The sequence below is a fragment of the Haplochromis burtoni genome, unplaced genomic scaffold (assembly GCF_018398535.1).
Source record: "Haplochromis burtoni strain Fernald_Lab_line unplaced genomic scaffold, NCSU_Asbu1 Contig_83, whole genome shotgun sequence".
NCBI classification, from domain to species: domain Eukaryota; kingdom Metazoa; phylum Chordata; class Actinopteri; order Cichliformes; family Cichlidae; genus Haplochromis; species Haplochromis burtoni.
The window spans coordinates 2,107,919-2,122,589 of NW_024582444.1; the positions used below are offsets into that span (position 1 = coordinate 2,107,919).

A 14,671-nucleotide genomic window follows, 5' to 3' on the forward strand; every position below is an offset into this window, starting at 1 on the left:
TCCATAATTCAAGAGAAGTCAAAACTATTTTAAATGACAGTCATATTTTATAATGTGACGTATGGCTGTCAACAACATTGGTATTCACATGTTCTAAGTAATATATCTATATTTAATTTGTGGCTTGGAGATTGCAGCATCAGTACAATCTAATGTGTGCTTTCTCATGCAATGTGAGCGAGCGAGTAAGGAAGCCACTCGAGTGGTTTCAAGTGTGAAAACCACATAAAAACTAGTTCCTGCTCAGCTGCCGCTCACTGTTAAATAACTGGAGCACTCAGACCACATCACCCCTCCTCTTTGAAGCGGTGGAAGACAGTTTCTTGATTTGGCCTCGGCCATCGTCAGTTTACCTATATACAATTAAATCTATCAATCACTAAATTAACTGAAACTGAAAAGAGAGTTAAACACAAAATGAGAGTGAAGAAAGACAGACAGTCAGAGACCCTGTATACTGGCAGCTCCTTTACTTTTGGTTGTTCTGTGTGGGTGAGACAACTAATCTCACCATGTACATCTTGAATAGGTTGAGTATAGATGATATAGTTTCAATAAAAACAATTTTATGACAGAAATTTATTGGACATATCACATTAACCAACTTTAGTTCCTGAAGAAGATTTTTAAAACGTATCCAATGTGAGCACACAGAAGAACATGGATTACAGAAGATCATTAGATGATCTCATCTGAGTACGAGCCAACAGATGAGTAAACTGCACTGAATAAAAGTTTCAGACCATGTGGATGTTCCCCTCTAAATTTAAGTAAACTGAGCATAAAGGCCATGCCACTTCATTTAAAACACATGATCACAAGTTGAACCAGGCACAAAGCAACAAATTGCAACAAGAACATCCGGTGATGAAGATGAGTCTGTTATCATCGTTGCAGCTACATATCAGTGACTGAACTACAAGTATCTACTGGTAATGAAGATAATCTGTAGTCACATCTTCTTCCTCGGAACTCTACATTAGTATCTGCTATGAGTAAATCTCACATTTCAGTGAGAATGAAGGAATTTATATTCCTCTATTTATGAGGAAACAATAATGTTTGATTTTGTTTGTATTTAGTCACAAAATGCTGAATCATTAAAGACTTTAATGTAATTAACTTAAACCAGGATTGCCACAGACCATTTTAAAAAAATATAATCCAATTGTAATTTTCTTTAGATTTAATTAACAAATATATGCGATTTCCTTTGCAACCTTTTTCTAATTATACTTTTTACTCTCTCTGAGAGTCTGGGTTTCCTTTAGAGAACATTTTCAGCTTAAAGGCAACAATATGTCTTTTCCTTTAACAGCATGATTAGTGAGTTGGAAACTAGTCAGCTCCTCTGATCATGAAAAACACATAAAAACCACTTCCTGCCCAGCTCTTTTCTAAATTACTGCAACTCTCAAGAACACACTGTCTTTCCTCTTTGAAGAGCTCAAGAAAACTTCATCATGAAACCTGGCCGGAGACAGCTTCTAGGTTTGGTCTTGGCCATTTTCGGAGTCCTGGGGAGCATCATCAGCTGTGCTCTCCCCACATGGAGATCCCCTGAGTGGAGGAAATCCGAGGGTTTGTGGAAGTCCTGTAACTTTGATTATAGTTACTATCTACGACCAACAATAGAGTGCAAATCTCATGATTCTCTGCTGGCCTTACCTCAAGACCTGCAGGCTGCCAGAGTGCTCATCGTCTTCGCCATCATTGTCGGGATCTTTGGAGTCATAGTTGGTGTTGTCGGGGGCAACTGCACCAACTTGGTGTCAAATAAGAGGAAAAATAGCAAAGTGGCTATAGCTTCTGGAATTATCTTCATCATATCAGGTGTCCTGGTGATCATTCCAATCTGCTGGAGCACCATCACAACTCTCACCATGGCGAGAACGTCTTACTACGGACCTCCATTGATGGGAGCCTCACTCTACATCGGCTGGGCATCTGCAGGGCTGCTGTTACTGGGAGGAAGCCTCCTCTGCTTCTTTTGTTCATGCAGTAATGAGAATGAATACTCCAAACCTAGCTCTGTGTAAAAATATATAAATACTTCTATAAACTAAATAAATTTAAATGTATACAGTCTCTAGGGATCAAGAGAAATGTTTTAGAAAAGCTTTACTGTATTTTTCTTGACTGAGTAAAAAAATAAAGCATGGAATGTGACCAAAACAGGCAAAAATGTTTGCAGTGTAATTGTGTAAAACAAATATTTCTTTTAGTCTCTTTTTATATTATATCATAGGTATAGAAACAGGGGTTTTTTCTAGGTAGTCTTCTTCATTTCAACTTTCAAAAAAGTCTGACAGGGAAACCAATGTTTTAAGTGTAGGTCAGGTCTGTGATTACTCTTTCATCACTGAACTGTTGAGTGCTGTCACTGATTTGTATCCACGGTGTGAATAGTGTCCTCATTTTTCTTTTCTTTTCCTTCTTTATGTAAGATTGCATGCCAGTAAAATTTTATAATAAGTGATGGTGTATATTTACTTTTTTTATCTGATCATGATGGATCTTTTTCTGTGAAGGTTTAATAAACATAATCAGAATGTGTTTGTGTTTATGTAGATCTCTCATGATTTAAAAGACTAATGAGAATTAAGGTTTTTTTTCATTGAAGATCAAGAGGAGAGGAAAATATTTTTAATAAAGACAACACTGTTGAGCTTCATTTTTTGCATTTCTAATTTACAGTGTAAAATATTTGTTGTAAAAACCAAGCAATTAGTGTCTGTATACGTGTGTGTCGGTCTGTGGTTACGCTTTATCATTCAAGCAAAAGGCTACATGTACTGCAGGAAACACATGTTCATCATAGTTAATAAATGTAGTTGCATATGCAGTCTAGTTCGACATTAAAGAAAGTTATTTTGTAATACATTAAACCACAAATTAAAAATCATATGAAAGAAGAGTCAGTTTTGATTTTCTTTATTACTTTGAAAGTGCTCCTAGGCAAAGCTAAACTAAACTGACATTAAATAGCAAACCACTGCCACAGAACATTGAGCTGCTATCTCCAAGTTGTCCTATAAATAGTTCAACCTACTTTCTGCGCTAAATGAAATGAAATAACATGTTAGTATCAAATCCAGCATTCACATGTGAAGACTGATAACATTTGTTTAATGCTAATGTTTTGTTCTAGTTGTGAGGGGAAACACAAAAATTCTTGTGTAGATATTTTTTTTCCACTTTAAAAACATGTAGTAGTTTGCCTTTGCATGCCAAATTATAACCTCAGTGTGTGAGATGCTGGTGTTTTTTCACCTCTGAATGCAAACATAGAAAAAAAGACACTGGATGGTCTGTTTGTCTTTTTCTAAATAAATGTGTTGTGAAATGTTTAATTCATATTTAACAATTAAATTATAACATTTTCTTATCCTATAATATATTCAATTATACCAACACTGTTATTATTAGTTTACCCACAGGGAAATGTGGCATTTCCAGTTTTAAAGCAGGATTGGAGAAGCTTGGGAAAACTTGTACAAAAATAAAGAAATTACTGTAGATCGCACATCGGTGGAAATCATACCTATAGTAGCATATATTACCACATTAGATTGGTTACTTTTTATAAATACTTAGAAGTCTACAATGTCTATAATGTGAGTGTGTTTACCTGTCAAACACGAGGAAAGTGTTTGTGTGAGAATCCATTAGTGTTTTCATTTTCTCTTTAAAGAAGACTGATATTCACACTGTCATGGTTCTGGGTCATTCGACCCAGCATTTTAAGTTTATGATTTCTTTCTGTTGTATTGTTATGTTTTAGTTTTCTGTTACTTAGTTTAGTCGTGGTTTTTCCTGCTGAGTTATTTCTACTCCTGGCACATGTTTTCACTTTTCATTAAGTTCCTGTCTTCCTGTGTCGCCTGCTCCTGGGTCCTTAACTCGCCACACATGATTTGCTTCCAGATCGTTACACACACACACACACACACACACACACACGCACACACACACACGCACACACACACACACACACACACACACACATGGCTACATGCCCGTCCAGAGAGACAGTGAAGTCACTCTGAAAATCACCTGTTCTTCCTTCAAACTCTACTTTAGCATCTGCTGTGAATAAATTTCACACTTTTCAGTGAAAAATATTTGATTTTGGTTGTGTTTTATCACCTCAGTTCTTAATAAATGAAAAGTTGACAGTGAAACTAAAGTACCCCTGAAGTAGTGTTATTTTTTCCACTATTATCTGTTGGGGACATATAGCAGTTCATTTAGAATAGTTAGTATCATTCGACTAAAAAAAGAGCTTTTTCAAAATATTTCAAATGATAAAATAAGCAATTATACCTTTGTGCCTCTTTTGGTACATGCATCTCTGTAACACTATGTTTCATTTAGAAACAGTTTTTTAGCTAAAGGGTAGTACTAAATAATCAGCAAACTTTAAATATGTGAATACTCATTGAGGAAGCTACAGACATCTCTGGTTATAAAAACCACCTACAAACCACTTCCCACTCAGCTCTTTGCTCACAGATAAGCTACTGCAGCTCTCAAGAATACGCCAAGAAATCATTATAATGAAGGCTAGTGGAAGGCAGCTTCTGGGTTTGGTCTTTGCCATCTTCGGCTCTCTTGGATGCATGGCCATCTGCATCGGCTCCACTTGGAAATTTGCTCAGAATAATGGGCTGGGTTTGTGGAAGTACTGTGAGAGTCAGGACTATTACTACAGGACAGCATGTGAAGCTTATATTTCTCTGGATGTACCTCAAGAACTGAAGGCTGCCAGAGTGCTCACCATCATGGCCATCATCATCAATGTTTTTGGTATCATGCTTGGTGTGGTAGGGGGCAACTGCACCACCAATGATCAGGATGAAAGGCAAAAGACTAAAGAGGCCTTTGTTTCTGGAATTGCCTTCATCATTGCAGGTGTCTTGGTGCTCATACCAGTCTGCTGGACCACAATCACCATAGCTCATGAATCCTACAATGAAGAATACAGAATGGGAGCTGCGCTCCACATCGGGTGGGTGTCTGTAGGGCTGCTGATACTGGGTGGAAGTCTCCTTTGCAGCTCCTGGCCACTCAAAAAGGAGACTAGCTATGATGTTAAGTACTCCCAACCTCCCTCTGTGTAAATCAGGGTCTTGTAAAAAGAAAAAGCAGTTAATTAGAAAGAGTAAAAGCTCTTTGAAACTTAAATGTGTGATTTGGATGAGTAGTAAAGTTTGTGTATTTAAACTTTCTGTAAAACCTTTGCCGTTGCTGCACCCAGGCTATGGAATACTCTCCTTCTTCATATTCGCGCGTCAGATTCCATTCAGTCTTTTAAATCACGTTTAAAAACGTATTTGTTTGATCTGGCATTTAAGGCGAATTAGGGTAATTTACATCTGGCTCTGTATTTAGATTATGTAATTATCTTATATTTTATATATTTGTAATTTATATTTTATTGTGATTTTATTTGTACTGTGATTTTACTGGAAAGCACTTTGGTGTACTTCGGTCTTAAAAATGTGCTATATAAATAAATTTTGATTGATTGATTGAAAATCTGACTGAGCAGCCACAAGTTTAAAGCTATGATTTATTAAACTGGTTCAATATTGATAGTGATTTGGATTATTGTCTTACTTGCTGTTTTTAAATACTTCTTTTTATATTTGGTTTTTGCTTGTCTGTTTAATGTGTGAGCATGTACCATTAAAATGTACATTAAATTTACTCACAAGCATGTGAGAGCAGACATTTCTTCGTTGCATCTGATGGCAGTGGCTCTTTATTTTCAAACATCTAAATAAAGAGTCTGATTACAATTTGTGTTTATGTCTTCATTTATAAGATACTAAGGAGTTGTGTATATTATTGCATAAAGAGTGGGTCAAGGGAGAGAGAAATATTCAATTCAGTTCAGTTGTATTTATTTATGCAGATACCTCAAGGTACTTTGTGCTACAATAATAGTATAGCCAACAGTAGTGTGTGCCCTCATAAAGATGTATTTCATGTTTTTTGTTTACAAATAGTCTGATAATGGAATACAGTATAATACGGGACCTCAAACATGTGGCCCGGGGGCCACTTGTGGCACACGTCACCCGTACTTGCAGCCCATATATCGACGTGACGAAATATAATGCAGTTTGGTACTTGAAGTTACTTTTTTTGTTATGAGAGTTTGTTTGTTGTTGAGTGCAATGTTAAAATAATTTCTTAAAAAGAAAAAAAATTAATATGAATGCAATATGAGCAGAGAGCACAAACCTGTTGAGGGATTCACAGTGTTAGTTCAGTAGTGAGAGACTTATTTCTAAAGAAAACAATTTTCACTACAGTCAAAAACTAACGTGTACATTTATGTCTGCATTTTTATTTTGTTAAATACAAACAAAATTATAGCAGAAGTGTTGCCACGTGTCTGACCAGAATGAGAGCGCCAATGTGTTTATTTGGTAGTTCAATGAAAGGCTTCGGTTAGTTAAGAGTGAGAAAAAGAAATTGTGTTCATGTTTGCAGTTTTGTTTTGTTATACAATAATCAAAATTTAAAAGAACAAACAAAACACGACGTTTTCAGAAATATTTGTGGGCGTTTGTTTGTTTTTATACTTCTTGAACACTAAAGTGGCCCTCCAATGAGATGACGGTACCAGCCGTGGCCCACGGCTCATTTCAGTTTGAAACCCTTAGTGTAGTGGGTGATTTAAAAAGCAAAACTTTCACAGTCCTCATAATGACACCGGGAAGGGCTTGATTAAACACTGAAACTGCTAAAATTAGCTTTGGACTTTTAATCATATGTTAGCTTGTAGTGATTTAATCACCAAAAATGTTTTTAGGAATTCACATTATGTACAAATGAAATGAAAAGCCAAAAAGTAATAATAATAATAATAATAATAATATTGTTGACACAGAATATCTACGAGGCAAAGCCTCACAAGTGGGGGGAAATACAGGAACCACCACGAGGCCACTTCTTTTTCAGTTTAGAATATAATTTAGTGCCAAACAGGTCTGATTATTAGTCTATTAAAGACACAATCATCCTTTAATGAGAAAACCGCAAATCAAAAATCAAATAAAAGTTGAAGTAAGATGTTTTTCTTTGCTTTATTATTTTTTCATTACTCTTCTAGGCATAGCTTGAAATAAAAAAAAAGTTAAGTGAGCATCAAACCATTGCTACAAACGTTTGTGGCTTTTGCTGTTTGTTGCAGGTGTCTTGCTCCTAAGCCCTGTAACTTGGACAGCCCACGCTGTGATTAAGGATTTCTACAACCCACTCTGGTCCGCTTCGCAGAAGAGGGAGCTGGGATCATCGCTTTACATCGGCTGGGGCTCTGCAGGACTGCTGTTCCTGGGAGGAGGCCTCCTCTGCAGCTCCCGTCCTCGTATGAATGACACTGACTGTGAGGTTAGGTACTCCAACCATCGTGCTGTTTAAGTCCTGCATTTAAATACAAAACTAATGAGAACAAGAAAAGTTTCATCTCCTGTTTTTCTCCTGAGTAAAACAACAAATTAGATATTTTATTTGTATGCTTTAGGAAAACTGTATTGCAGCAGAAATCACATCATACTTCCGTCAATTAGGAAAGTAACATGATTCAAATAAGCAGCAATGTTTGCAGTACAAGTGTTTAACTTTACTGAAGTTTTTACTTCTTACTTTTTACTTGCATCCAGAATATATTGAGGGAACACAGTTCAGTGTTTTGAATCTATTTGTGTGCTTAAAGAGATTCAAATACAGTAAATTACAATACATTTTCTAAGATATTTTACACCATGATAGAGATTTAGTTCACATTTCTTTGTTGTTCATGCTGTGTAATATATATTATATAGGTTATTCTCACTGAGTTTTTTTTCTGGGCTCTTTAGGAAATTCAAAGGATGTGCATTAGAAACTGCCATGAAATCTGACTGTGTAGTCAGTGATTAAAGTCTAGAAGTCTAGGCCTCATCTTTGACTGGTCTTTCTTTTTTTTGTTGAATAGTTTTCTTCTGTTTTTTGTGTCTTTCTTATAATGTATATGTAATATGAAATTAAGGTAAACATTAGAAGCATGTAAGATCATGTGTTTGCTTTTTTAATCTTAGCATAGCCACTCTTTTTTTTCAAGAGTATAATAAACAGAGTAAAAGGCAATTCGTGTTTTCAGTTTATGGAGTATTTCTTATATTTATGGGACTAGATGCGAATTAAATTGAAATCAGTTTAAAAATATCTTCTGTGTTTTATTGGTTTGTTTTTAGTACATGAATTTTAGTCTTTCTGTAATTAACTGGTTCAATATTAATGATCATGTCACAGATTTGCATTTTCTAGCTGAATAGTTTTCAGATTGTATTTGTTTTGTGTTTGTTGTAATGCATATGCAGCAAAAATTATTTTGTCAAAAGGTGAAATAAAATGAGCGAACAACTCTGTGTTTATAGACTTCTCCCTTTTTGAAAGACTAATGAGTTTTGTAGACTTTTTTTTTATTCAAGAACGAGATGAAAGATGAAAGACAACGCTACCACACTTAGCTCTTATTTCCAAGTTTTATTAGAACATACTTGTTTTTTGGGGGTTTTTTTTGTTTTTTTTGTTTGTTTTTTTTTTGTTTGTTTTTTCTTCTTTTTTTTAAAAAAAAAAGAGAAGAAAAAAATGCATATATCAATCACCTGGATCACCTGTTGAGAAAGAAAAAAGAAAACAAGCAGAAGAGAACAAGAGTAATAGAATAAACAACATCACAATGATATATGGGAATATGACAGTAAATACTAAATATTAAACATTATTGTGCAGCACATAAGATCAACAGAACACAGTGTGCTTTGAGGTAGGAGCCAAAAAGGGTGTAGTTTGTGGGTGTGATCACCCGTGTGTACACCTGTGAGCATGGACGCGCTTGTTTTTTTTAAAAGGTTCCTTCATGTAATGATCTGCTAGAGGGTGTGGGGGGGCCACAGCCCTGTCCTCCAGGGCATGAAGCAGGTATGGAGGAGATCAAAACTCCAGACATCCAGAGGCTCCCAGAACACAGAGAGACACTAAAGCGACAGCTCCAGCAGTGGCCAACGCTCAGTTATTTTTTAAATTTGTTTATTAATCAAGGTCTGCATTTGCTAATGTGGCTGTTTAGGATTTTTGTTTTTGCTATACTTTTTGTTTTGTACTGTAAATGCAGAAAAGTAGTGTTCACATATTTTATATACTAATTTGAAACTAATGTACTCATCAAATAACTTTGACACAAGTCACAGAGCATTTGGATGTCCCCCTCTACAATTGAGTAAAGTGAGTAATAGTTGTATGCTATCTCATGCTAAAACAAAATGATCACAAGCTGAACAGGGAACGGAGCAACAAATTGCAAAGAGGGCTTCCCGAGATAAAGATAAACCTGATATCATTCAAACCACCAACATGTCAGTTCATGTGTGCCATATGTCCTTTCCAGGAACTTAACATTATCATCTGCTGTCAATAAATCTCACATTTCAGTGAAACTGAAGCAAAGACATTGTGGCAGTGCAAGGCGAGGAAAAAGGTGAGGTGAGGCAAAAAGAGAAAAGGGAACAAATGATGATGTTACAAACACAAAGGCAGTGGTGTGGTGATTGGGAGTCTGAAAGCTTCACAATTATAGGTAAAAACCCGACAACGTCACACTGATAATTTGAAACAGATAATCTATAGTTTAACACTATGGTAATTACCAAGAAGGCACTCAGGTTGGTTATACAGAGATGTGGTTCAGAGTATAAAGTAAAAAATTTAATGCTTAAGTGAGGAACCCAGATTCAGCCACTTCCTGCAGAAGTCTTTTCTGCAGCTTTCAAGAAAAACCATCAGCTTAGCTTCATCATGACAGCTGGCTGTAGGCGGATTCTAGGTTTGGTCTTGGCTATCATCGGTTTTCTGGGGAGCATCATCACCTGTGCGGAGAGTTGGGTCAGAGTTGTGTTACATCAAGTGCAGCAGATATTCATATGAATTTTAGGTGATGATGCTGGGATCCATTCACTGAATTCCACCTTCATACCAACTTTAGAGTGTCCAATATAAAGACAGTATAAACAGTGTACTCTCGGTGTAGAGGATGGAAATCAACCATGACATATATACCTGTTTACACTGAACATATACTCACATATGTACTATGTCACCATATGTACTCGTATACACTGTATACATACCTACACTTGGATGTTTAGACCCACACTTTTAGATCAAATATTATTCACAAGTATATTAATAAAGTTTGTGCCACTTGTTGAATGAGCATATGTGATCAATACTGTCTGAAGTGTAGTGATTAGGAACAAAAAGTAACCTTTGATTGTATTATGGCCAGTGGTAACTAGTCCAAGCAAAGAGTTAAATAAACTTGGTCCCACTAAGCTGCACCTGGGAGCCTATCCGCTGCCAGAAGGTGGTGAACCACCCATCTCTAACCCATGAAGTAAACAAATTTTGACCACCTGAGAGTGCACCGGGGACACTTTTTGCCTGTCTCCAGTTGCCAAAGTTGTGAAAAACCCTTCTTTAACAGATATTGTAGCCCACCCCTGGCAGCAAACCTGACAAAGCTGTCAGGAGGATTCTTTTTTTTCTGTCTGCAGTATGTTTGATATCTGACTTTTGCCCTTAAAACTGTCAAAAGGACCCAATTAAAATGATTGATGTTGGGAACAGCGCTCAGAGAGTTATGGAGTAATGCCAGAAAGTTATCTAACGCAAGGGGATGCATCCATTGCACTTTTGAATGTGTGTGACTGTTAGAAAGCACTTGATAACAGAAAAAAGTGCTTGTGTGAATGAGTGAAAGAGGCATGTTGTCTGAAGTGCTTTGAGTGCTCTGGGAAAGTAGAAAAGAAGAATCAGTCCATTTACCATTTCACAGATTTCTTGAAAAGTCTGTGTGGGTCATCCAATAAATAATTCCATGTCTTTTTCAAATGATTGATTGATTGATTTTTTAAAATCTGCTAATATCTAACATACAGATTTTCTGTATGAAATGTTCTTTTGGGGAGTGATTGGTCTTTATATGTAACTTTGCATGCATCAGTGAAGACGCAGTCAACTTCTCCTTTAATTATTACAAGCACCTAAAAACCACTTCCTGCCTGACTTTCATGCAGATAAATTACTGCAGCTCTCAAGAACACACCATCTTTCCTCTTTGAAGAGATCAGCAGATCTCATCACGATGGCTGACTGTAAGCTTCTGGGTTTGGTCTTGGCTATCATCGGCTTTTTGGGGAGCATCATCACCTGTGTGCTCCCCATGTGGAGAGTGACAGCCTTCATTGGTACCAACATTGTCACAGCTCAAGCAATCCATGAGGGCTTGTGGATGAGCTGTGTGGTCCAGAGTACGAGCCAGAAGCAGTGTAAGGTCTATGATTCGGAGTTGGCCTTATCTCAAGATTTGCAGGCTGCCCGAGCGCTCATCATCATCGCCATCCTGTTAGGGTTCTTTGGGATCCTGTTTGCTGTAGTTGGGTACAGGTGCAGTAACTGTATGATGCATCAAAGACAAAATAGCAATGTGACTATAGCTTCTGGGGTTATCGTCATCATTGCAGGTGTCTTGCTCCTAAGCCCTGTAACTTGGACAGCCCACGCTGTGATTAAGGATTTCTACAACCCACTCTGGTCCGCTTCGCAGAAGAGGGAGCTGGGATCATCGCTTTACATCGGCTGGGGCTCTGCAGGACTGCTGTTCCTGGGAGGAGGCCTCCTCTGCAGCTCCCGTCCTCGTATGAATGACACTGACTGTGAGGTTAGGTACTCCAACCATCGTGCTGTTTAAGTCCTGCATTTAAATACAAAACTAATGAGAACAAGAAAAGTTTCATCTCCTGTTTTTCTCCTGAGTAAAACAACAAATTAGATATTTTATTTGTATGCTTTAGGAAAACTGTATTGCAGCAGAAATCACATCATACTTCCGTCAATTAGGAAAGTAACATGATTCAAATAAGCAGCAATGTTTGCAGTACAAGTGTTTAACTTTACTGAAGTTTTTACTTCTTACTTTTTACTTGCATCCAGAATATATTGAGGGAACACAGTTCAGTGTTTTGAATCTCTTTGTGTGCTTAAAGAGATTCAAATACAGTAAATTACAATACATTTTCTAAGATATTTTACACCATGATAGAGATTTAGTTCACATTTCTTTGTTGTTCATGCTGTGTAATATATATTATATAGGTTATTCTCACTGAGTTTTTTTTCTGGGCTCTTTAGGAAATTCAAAGGATGTGCATTAGAAACTGCCATGAAATCTGACTGTGTAGTCAGTGATTAAAGTCTAGAAGTCTAGGCCTCATCTTTGACTGGTCTTTCTTTTTTTTGTTGAATAGTTTTCTTCTGTTTTTTGTGTCTTTCTTATAATGTATATGTAATATGAAATTAAGGTAAACATTAGAAGCATGTAAGATCATGTGTTTGCTTTTTTAATCTTAGCATAGCCACTCTTTTTTTTCAAGAGTATAATAAACAGAGTAAAAGGCAATTCGTGTTTTCAGTTTATGGAGTATTTCTTATATTTATGGGACTAGATGCGAATTAAATTGAAATCAGTTTAAAAATATCTTCTGTGTTTTATTGGTTTGTTTTTAGTACATGAATTTTAGTCTTTCTGTAATTAACTGGTTCAATATTAATGATCATGTCACAGATTTGCATTTTCTAGCTGAATAGTTTTCAGATTGTATTTGTTTTGTGTTTGTTGTAATGCATATGCAGCAAAAATTATTTTGTCAAAAGGTGAAATAAAATGAGCGAACAACTCTGTGTTTATAGACTTCTCCCTTTTTGAAAGACTAATGAGTTTTGTAGACTTTTTTTTTATTCAAGAACGAGATGAAAGATGAAAGACAACGCTACCACACTTAGCTCTTATTTCCAAGTTTTATTAGAACATACTTGTTTTTTGGGGGTTTTTTTTGTTTCTTTTGTTTGTTTTTTTTGTTTGTTTTTTCTTCTTTTTTTTAAAAAAAAAAAGAGAGAAAAAAATGCATATATCAATCACCTGGATCACCTGTTGAGAAAGAAAAAAGAAAACAAGCAGAAGAGAACAAGAGTAATAGAATAAACAACATCACAATGATATATGGGAATATGACAGTAAATACTAAATATTAAACATTATTGTGCAGCACATAAGATCAACACAACACAGTGTGCTTTGAGGTAGGAGCCAAAAAGGGTGTCGTTTGTGGGTGTGATCACCCGTGTGTACACCTGTGAGCATGGACGCGCTTGTTTTTTTTAAAAGGTTCCTTCATGTAATGATCTGCTAGAGGGTGTGGGGGGGCCACAGCCCTGTCCTCCAGGGCATGAAGCAGGTATGGAGGAGATCAAAACTCCAGACATCCAGATGCTCCCAGAACACAAGAGAGAACACTAAAGCGACAGCTCCAGCAGTGGCCAACGCTCAGTTAAGTTTGAGACCCTTGGTGTAGTGGGTGATTTCAATTCCAAAACTTTTACTTTCATTATAATGATATGGGGAAGGGCTTGATTAAACACTTAACTTGCTAAAATTAGCTTTGGGCTTTTAATCATAGTTTGTAGTTATTTTAACTAACAATATTTTTAGGAATTCACATTATGTACAAATGAAATGAAATTAAAATTTAAAAAGTAATAATAAGAATAAGAATAATAAGAATAATAGCAATGACACAGAATATCTGCAAGGTGAAGCCTCGCAAGTGGGGGGAAATACAGGAACCACTATGAGGCCACTTCTTTTCCAGTTTAGAATATAATTTAGTGCCAGGTCTGATTATTAGTCTATTAAAGACACACAATCATCCTTTAATGATAAATCCTCAAATCAAAAATCGAATAAAAGAAAAGCCAAAGTAAGACGTCTTATTTTCTTTGTTACTTTTTCATTACTCTTCTCTTCTAGGCATAGCTTGAAATGAAAAAGTAAAGTGAGCATCAAACCATTGCTACAAACGTTTGTGGCATTTGCTGTTTGGACTGCGGTTATCTCTAAGCTGTTCTTTATATTTCAACCTACTTTCAGTGCTTTCAGGGTTTCTACGTAACCATGAAGTGAAGACGCAGTCAACTTCTCCTTTAATTATTACAAGCACCTAAAAAACCACTTCCTGCCTGACTCCTTTCATGCAGATAAATTACTGCAGCTCTCAAGAACACACATCGGCTGGGGCGCTGCAGGACTGCTGTTCCTGGGAGGAGGCCTCCTCTGCAGCTCCCGTCCTCGTATGAATGACAATGACTGTGAGGTTAGGTACTCCAACAGCCGCCCTGTGCAAGTCCTGCTTTACATGCACAACCCGCTATTGAAAACAAGAAAAAAGATTTTCACCTCCTTTGTGTGCCCCCGGTAAAACAACAAATGAGATATTTTATTTGTACGCTTAGGAAAATTGTATTGCAGCAGAAATCACATCATTTTCTGTCAATCAGGAAAGTAACATGATTCAAATAAGCAGCCATGTTTGCAGTACAAATGTTTAATCTAAGTTTTTACTTTTGCATATATATATATATCTATATATATATCTATGTGTGTGTGTGTGTGTGTGTGTGTGTGTGTGTGTGTGTGTGTGTGTATATATATGTATATATATGTATATATATGTATATATATATATACCGTTAAAGATGTTTTGTTTTTTTCTCTCCAGAT

The 14,671-nt window shown here is 36.4% G+C and overlaps 3 protein-coding genes across 3 annotated transcripts; all 3 read left to right on the forward strand.

The window, feature by feature from the left end:
* Positions 1–1,419: 1,419 nt before the first annotated feature.
* LOC102312610 (claudin-4-like) lies at positions 1,420–3,150 on the forward strand. Its single transcript, XM_005926414.3, has one exon. The coding sequence runs from the start codon at positions 1,464–1,466 to the stop codon at positions 2,037–2,039; it is 576 nt and encodes a 191-aa protein (XP_005926476.1). The 5' UTR covers positions 1,420–1,463; the 3' UTR covers positions 2,040–3,150.
* Positions 3,151–4,524: 1,374 nt separating this feature from the next.
* LOC102298953 (claudin-4-like) lies at positions 4,525–5,454 on the forward strand. The gene has a single exon (XM_005926276.2). The coding sequence runs from the start codon at positions 4,560–4,562 to the stop codon at positions 5,121–5,123; it is 564 nt and encodes a 187-aa protein (XP_005926338.1). The 5' UTR covers positions 4,525–4,559; the 3' UTR covers positions 5,124–5,454.
* Positions 5,455–11,190: 5,736 nt separating this feature from the next.
* Positions 11,191–12,773, forward strand: LOC102298627 (claudin-4-like). The gene has a single exon (XM_014334858.2). The coding sequence runs from the start codon at positions 11,201–11,203 to the stop codon at positions 11,804–11,806; it is 606 nt and encodes a 201-aa protein (XP_014190344.1). The 5' UTR covers positions 11,191–11,200; the 3' UTR covers positions 11,807–12,773.
* Positions 12,774–14,671: the final 1,898 nt, after the last annotated feature.